At 52.7% G+C, this 7,538-nt stretch overlaps 1 protein-coding gene across 1 annotated transcript in view; it reads right to left on the reverse strand.

The window, feature by feature from the left end:
* Positions 1-5,222: 5,222 nt before the first annotated feature.
* LOC144256013 (KAT8 regulatory NSL complex subunit 3-like) overlaps positions 5,223-7,538 on the reverse strand; it is a 58,860-nt gene continuing 56,544 nt past the window's right edge. The window contains exons 14-16 of the mRNA XM_077801197.1: positions 6,149-6,348; positions 5,547-5,690; positions 5,223-5,489 (exon numbers count right to left, since the gene is read on the reverse strand). Coding sequence (XP_077657323.1) covers positions 5,223-5,489; positions 5,547-5,690; positions 6,149-6,348 — 611 coding nt within the window. The remainder of the gene's footprint in view (positions 5,490-5,546; positions 5,691-6,148; positions 6,349-7,538) is intronic.

Genomic DNA, 7,538 nt, shown 5'->3' on the forward strand with positions numbered 1-7,538 from the left:
TTGAGTGACAGAGGGAACTTCTAGGTAATCATTACCAAACCATCTGATATCATCAGCCGAAATAACATCAGTGAGCAAGATGGGAACAGCCTGGAGAATGAGGCCAAAATTATCAAAGGGAACAAATCCTTGCAACTACCACGCCGCACCACCAGGACTCAAAAAGGGGAAAGGGGTGTAGGAAAATCAGTCAGACAATGCGACTTTTGTAACATTCATGGACTTTTTTTTCTTTTTTCTTTCTTTTTTTTGTTTTTAACAAAATCACAAGGCTTTGGAAAAGCAATGCGGCTGCTCACTCCCTGCCCTACCACCCCAACCTCCTTCTCTATTTGTTGGGCATCCTCCCTCCAGTAAATCTGGGTTTTCCAAAGGACAAACATCCTAGGGGGACACTCCAGAGGGAGGCTGTGTCCCTGAGGTGGGAAGTGAGCCATCCCTGAGGCCTTTTGATTTTCAAAGCAGCAATGCCTATGCTTTCAAATCACACTCTCTGAGCATCCATTCAAAATTGTTACATTTCTGTCTATCCTTCCTGCTATGGGCTTTCATATTTCCAAGATCAATTATGAATTATGGTCAACCGACTTCCACTGCAGAATGCACGGACCTGGAGAAGTCCACAATGCCTCCACATTAGCCCTGACACACAGCAGTGGAGGCAAAATAAAATAAAATGTAAAAGGTACCACTGTTCCTTAAGAAGCACCTTCAAGCATCTTTAAAGGGAAGATCTTGCCATTTCAAACACTTGGTGTGGAGCTGACCACACTTAAGCACGCACTTTTGAATATTGCTTTTGAGAAGGAGGGCAATTCTTGAAAAGCAATAAATCCTTCACCTGCTGTAACTCTTATCTATTCAAATTATCTACTCTCTTAATTTCTTCTTTGATAAGTGGCCACATCTCCACCCTATGCACTCCAGTAAACTGAATAAAAGGCAAAATGGTGAGAGACAAAAGTTGTGGCTGCTTTTAGAAAATGTAAATCTCCATGGGAAGAATCAGGGGGCTTTCAATGCCAAGGTTCTGCAGAAAGATTGTGTGGCTGGTATGTACAATACTTCTCAAAATGCCTTCACTAGTCTTCTCCCACCTAACTATCTTCCTTCCTCAATTTGCTTGAACTGTCAGCTACATATGCACACATGTACATGTAGATTCATTTAAAATCATTTCAAGGATCATTTTGTGAAAGGCTAAAGACCAATTCTTGAGTCTTTCTCTGAGATCCACAGAGTGGTTTTAGAATTCGGTTCAAGCAACTCTGAAACACCCACCCATCTGTTCACTGCAAACTGTTCTACCTTTCCTTTCTGTGGCTTGCCTTCTAAAATAAGGAGATATGAAGACACATTACCAGGTTATAGGTTAGCAAGCTTTGCATCTTTACCAAAAAAAAAAAAAAAAAAATCTGCAAGTTTAACCCAAAATCAACTGCCTGATTAAAAAAAACAAAAAAACAAAAAACAAAAAAAACTTTTTGCATCCAGTAGTTCCAATTCCAATATCTTCTTCTTAAGTGGCTCTAGAAGGATTGAGCAATGTGCCAGGAAAAGATAAAGAAATCAAATATTACTTAAAGCTGTGGGTGCCCTTCTATTCAGTAAAAGGACAATCATCGATCCTTCTTCCTTATTCTCTTCTGGAAGTCTCTCTTCTGGTTTCCTTTTCTTGATCAGAACATCCTTGGTACCCCCACCTCTGTGGGACAGAACAGGCTTTTCCGTATTGGGATTCAGAACAAGGAGAAGAAGTAAGACCAACTTCTCCCAAAGCTTAATAGAGGTGCAGTCCAACTGCTGAAAGTTGAACTGAGTTGGTTTTCTTCTAGGATGACAGGGAGCATCTCTTCAGGCTGGCTGCCACTGGCTTTCCTGGGACTTTAGGAGGAGGGAGGTGGCTAATGCCAGAATCAGTCTCAACCACTCCAGCCAAGAGCAAGGCTGGCAGGAAGAGAGCGGGGCACCAGCGCCTTCCTGCTCAGGAAACGAACTTTTCAGAGCAGAACTGGGCTGCCACCAGAAGTCATCAAGGGAGTTGGCAGAGGACAAGAGCCTCAGGACTTTAAGGCTTCAGAGGTATATAGACACTCTCATCCTGTTCCTCAGTCATCGCTTAGTGTGTCCAGGCGTCTAAGCACCCATCCAAAGGGCTGGAATTGGGACAAAGCAGCAGGCCAGGCCAGGAGAGGGCGGCCTGTTAGGGGAAAATGACAGGGGAGGGGCTGAGCACATGCATTGCCTCTCCCCAGAGCCTCTGCTCTCCAGGGGCCCCTGGAGCCAGGAACATAGTGTAAACAGAAAACAAAGCAAGGAGAAGGAGTTTGTGTGTGCGCATGTGTGTACCTATACATCCATATGTCATCACAAAAGTGTGCACCCTGGACACTCGGTGCAGGAAGCTGGCCAGGGTGCGGACGGTGAGTACCTGGCACACTGAGAGGAGGGCTGCAGCGCTCCCTGGGGGACCTGCGCCCCGCCTGCTTGGCGCAGACAATTAACTCCTGGCAGAGGCTCCCTGCCAGGTTGGCCTCCGAAGAGCAGGCAGCAAGTGGGGGCGGGGGGCAGCCAGGAGCGCGGCCTGGGCAGGGGGCGGGGAGGGGGCGACGGGTGGCGGGCGGATGCTGCACCTGAAGCACGCACAGGCAGCACCCTCCTCTCTCCACATCCCCAGGCGACAAGGAGGGGGCAGGAGAAAGCCCTCAAGGCCCTGGGCCAGCAAGGGCGGCCTCAAAGCTTCTAGCCTCCCGGGCGCCCGTCCTGGCCGCCTCTTCCTTCCTCTTGCCAGCACGGAGATTCACAATCCCTGCCAAGTTGGGCCGCACCCCATGACTGGCCACCGCATGCACAGGGTCCGAAAGGAGGGAGCGACAAAGGCCCCTTGTAGGTGACCCCAGGCCCGAGTCCTGGAGAGCGTTGACTCCAGGCCCGGAAAGGGTCCTGGCGGGGAGAGTGTGATGGCGTGCCCCCTCCACCGCCTCCCACGCCTGGCTTCCTCCTCCCCCTCCTATACTTCCTCTGCCGCCTCCTCCTCCTCTCCGCTTGCTAGCGCGGGTCCCTCCTCCCTCTCTCCCTCTTACCTCCATCCCGCCTTGCTGGCTCACCTTTCACCAAACGCCGCTTAGCCTGCTTCCTTCCGCCTGCATATGTCCGGGGCTCCAAGAGCTCAGTCGCCCTCCGCAGGCGGCTCCCCCTCGCTGCCCCCCTCCCACCACCGCTCCGGGTAGCCCTTCTCCCCTTTCTCCGCCTGCCTCTCGGAACCTTTTTTTTGTTTGTTTTCAGCCAGGTCAGCGGCTTCAGGGAGTGGACAGCAAGTCCGGGTGGCTTCCCGGAGGCGAGGGGGTGGGGAGGCGCAGCCAGGCCAGCTGAGTCCCCTCTGGGACGGAGGGACGCCCAGGGGGCACACCGGGTCCCTGCCTGTTGCAATGTGGCAGCTGGGGGCTCCAGGTCCCAGCGGCGGTTGCAGGGAGTCCAGAGGCCACTCTGCTGAGCCGAGTTATGCAAAAAAAAAAAAAAAGTCCGCCCCCCTCCTCCTCCCCACCCTCGCCGCCCCGCCCCTGCGGCCCCTCCCTCCTCCACCCCACCGCCACCCTCACTCTTCTTCTCCTTCTCCTTCTCATCCACCCCTTGCCGGATTTTGCAGCCCATTGTGGAGCTCACAATGAACCCATCTGAGGAGGGGGAATGGGGCTGGAGTCCAGAGGGTCTCAGGAGGGGAGGAGACTGGGAGGCTGTCTGGAGAGTAGGAGCTCAATACCTCCCCCCCCCCAAAAAAAAAAAAATAAAAGGCTCCAAATATCCCCTGCTGCACACACACAAAAAATAAATAAATAAATATTAATGGCTCAAAAAATGCCCAAATGCCTGGTTTGGAGATTATGATGGATGGCGAGGGGTTACCTCAAATCAGCCTACTTGGGGGTGGGGGCTCAAAAAGGCCACAGTGACTCAAAGCCTCGACTTGGGGCCCCTGGCTCATGCCCCCTTCTCTGGCTCTCAGAGGAGGAAGGGGGGAGCGGGCGCTCAGGTGGTAGCGGGCAGGTGCGCCCATGCCCAGGGCATTGCTCAGCCTGTGCGCCCAGCTTTTGCTGCCTGCTCTAGAACAGCTTCCGCAGCCAATCTCCAGGCTGGTGCCAAGTCACGGGCCTGCTAGCTGCCTCCATGGGCCCGGGGCTTGGAGAGGAGGGAGGTTCCCTCAGCCCTGCTAGCTGGGCAAAATAACCTGGGTGTGACTAACAACTTGTGTAGATTGATACAGCAGAAGTGGGAGCCCTTTATTGTAAGACAGGAGGGGTATTTATACATTCCAAACAGCTTATCTAATTAACATAAACTTGATATAGCAGTCAACCAATAAGGAATCTCCACACTTAATGGCTTGGTGGTGTTACTTCACAAACCACTTCCTCTGGCATTTTGCCAGGCACCATCCAGACTTGTTTATGGACTCTAACATTTCTCTGGCAAAATGCCAGGCGCCATCCTGACTTGTTTACAGACTCTAACAGGAGGTGGCCGCGGTGGAGGAGGAGGACGAGCAGGTGGTGGCGAGAGCCGGGCTCCCTGTTATGCTCAAATTCAGGACCTCCTAAATACCACTAGAGACCAAGTTCGATGTAAGCAACAAAGAGGCGTTTATTACAAGCTAGCTTGGTCCTCCCTGCACACACACAGCAACAGGTGATGCTAAGAGGCCCCAAACCCAGGGTTTGCAGCAGTTTTATACATTATTTGGAGAAGGCAGTGACCCCCACATATATCATAGCATCTCTTAGCAAATTACACACCTCAGGAAAATCAAATAACAACTCTAAAACATGATTAGCACATTCACTGGCAGGAACAAGTTGGGTAGGGGTGATTGGTCAGTACAAAACAGGTATTCATATTTGAACTGATTGGCTTAAGCCAAGAGGGGTGTTTGTGCTGAACTACCTGGTTTCTCAACACCATAAACTACTGGGAGGGTCATCTGGCATCCCAGGTATTTCCCTGACTCATGCTGATTGGTGGCTTCTAGGGGGTTGCTATGGATCCCCACCTAGCCTGACTGAGTCAGGGACACCTGGTGCAACAGATCTCTCCTGTTATTTGTAGATAAACAGGGTGTAGATAAGCAGGGTGGGAGTGTGCCTAGGAGCGCTCTGTGGGTCTTTTCCAATGACAAAGGTCATGTCCCTTCCTGGGACAGGCTTTGCTCTGAGATAGAGGCTGGTTTTTCACTCCGATCCTCCTGGGCAAGAGCGGCGTGGCAGCTGCGCCCTGGCTTCTCGGCGCTCCAGCTGGCCCCAGCCCGCCCGCCAGTCTCCCTTGAGCTCCTGTCTTCTTTGTAGTCGCTGGCTTTCCTCCTCTCGATCTGGCTGCTGTGGCTGCACTGCAGAGACACACAATAAAGCCAGGCTTGGCTGGAAACCCAGCAGGAGGATGTGAGGAGCAGAGTCCAGGTGGAGGAGCACTCTGATCCCATGGGGCTCCCCGCACTGCTCCTGCTCAGATCAGACGGAGAGCCAACAGCACTAAGCAATAGACAGCGCTGGAAATACAGCTCCAGCCGCCCGCAAAAACTGGACCACAGCGACGGCGGCACTGGCTCCAGAGGCCAGGCTCTGGCTGCACCAGGGGCAGGAGGAGGGAACAGAAGGCCCATGCGGGCTGTCAAGCTCACCCAGATGCATGAGCATTACAAACTGCAAAAATTGAAAGAATGGGGGAGCAAACAGTTTAGCTACCTTAGAGTTGCTTCTTGTGCCCCAAGCACTAGAATTATCCTCAGACCTAGCTGTTCCCTCTCAATTGATTTTTGATGATGGTTTGGTGTTCCAAGACCACTCTTACCCCACATCAAACAAATGCTTACACCACTGGGCTAGCCTATATCCTCATTTGTAGGGTTCTTGAGCCTGGTGGGCACTTCCAGTCTGTGAGTCTAACACCTTATATCCAAAAAACTTCAGTAGCACCCCTTCCCTCTGAAGTTGGCAAAAATAAACCAGTTGCTACTTTCCACAAAGTTTTGCCAGGGGGTGCCTCAAGTCCCTGTAGTTCTTGAACTAGTTGAGTCTCAGATCTCCTAGCTGGTCCTGTGGTCCTGGAAGGGCACATGCTTAAAAAAAGTCTTCCCTGGGCGGCTCCCCTAAACCTTTACTTTGAAGCGTCCCCCTCCGCCGCCAGCTGCAGGCGTCCAGGTCCCAGGTAGGGGAGAGGCCCCCACATCATCCCCTCCCAGGCAAGTGACGCCACCTTGGGATGGGGCACCTTGAGCCCAGAGAGGGAGCGGGTGCACAGAACAGCGCTGGGGGTTATCAATCTCGAAGATTGATAAGTTGCCACTTCGAGAGGGGAGGGCTGTGTCCCCTCAGAGACCAGTTACACAGGGCAACCTTTCTCGGAAAAACCTGCTCCCCTCCGAGAGCAGTGCTGGGCCAGCCCAGCAGCAGCGCCCGCCCCAAGCAGAGTGCCCGCACCCCACGGTTCCCCGCCTGCTCGCCAGCCTAGCCCAAGCCCCCCTCACCTAGCTTAGCAGTCCCCCAAGGCCCTGCTTGCCAACCTCGTGTTTGGCTGATTGCCGAGGTATATGCCACCCCCGTACCCCTGCTGCTAGGGAGAGCAGGCCAGTGGATGTGGAGAAAGGCCTTAGGCAGGGGTCCGTGGGCGTGCGCCCAAGGCCATCTCCAAGGTACAGTCGGGTGATTGGAGAAATGCAATGCCCAGGCAAACACGAGGACAGCAGAGACCTCACGTGAGGATACCCGGACAGGCTAAGGCCAGGTCATCCACTGAGTAAGACCTAGGCCCGGCGGTCCTCCCTTTCTCTGGAATAGGGTTGCCACCCTCAGCCACCACCCTCCCCAGTTTATGAGTCCAAGAATGTCCAACATCTCCAAAGAGCCACCTCCTGCAGCCAGGGATGGCCAGGATTAGACTGAAGATTGCCAAGGGCCCAGGCAAGGGCAGAGTACGCTAGGCCCCTGGGAAAGGGCCAGGAAGGAGGGGCCGAACCAGCGGTGCCTGGGATCAAGGACCCAGAGAGAGGCTGACAGGTGGCAGATGGCACACACTGGGGAAGGGGGCGATTGGCTTCGATTCTGGGGTGACTCTGCCTCTCCTGGGGATGGGGGAGAACAACCCCCAGCTCGCCCGCCCAGGCTTTTGTTCGCTGGGGATGTGTCTCAGTGGTGGAGAGCTCCTGAGTTTAGCCCCTGGTATCCATCCCCCCAACAAAATCCCGACCCCCAAAAAAGGCTTTTTCATCACCCTAGAAAACAAGCCCCAGCAGGGAAGAGTTGTAATCCTTCTGCATTGTTGTACCCTCAGTCTTGGCACACGGTAGGCACACAATCAATAAATAAATGTTGAATAAACAAGTGAAACAAGGAAGTTATTAATCTTCCTCCCCAAAATGACTGATTTTCAGGGGCTGTTGCAAGTTCTCCCCACAGAGAGTAGACTTTCAAGTAATTAACCAGCAAGCAAAATTTGCAAATTTCAGATTGTATATATCCAAGTGACAGGTGTCATTTAAAGTAAGTGTGCAT

This window comes from Urocitellus parryii, chromosome 7, assembly GCF_045843805.1.
Source record: "Urocitellus parryii isolate mUroPar1 chromosome 7, mUroPar1.hap1, whole genome shotgun sequence".
Classification (NCBI taxonomy): Eukaryota; Metazoa; Chordata; class Mammalia; order Rodentia; family Sciuridae; genus Urocitellus; species Urocitellus parryii.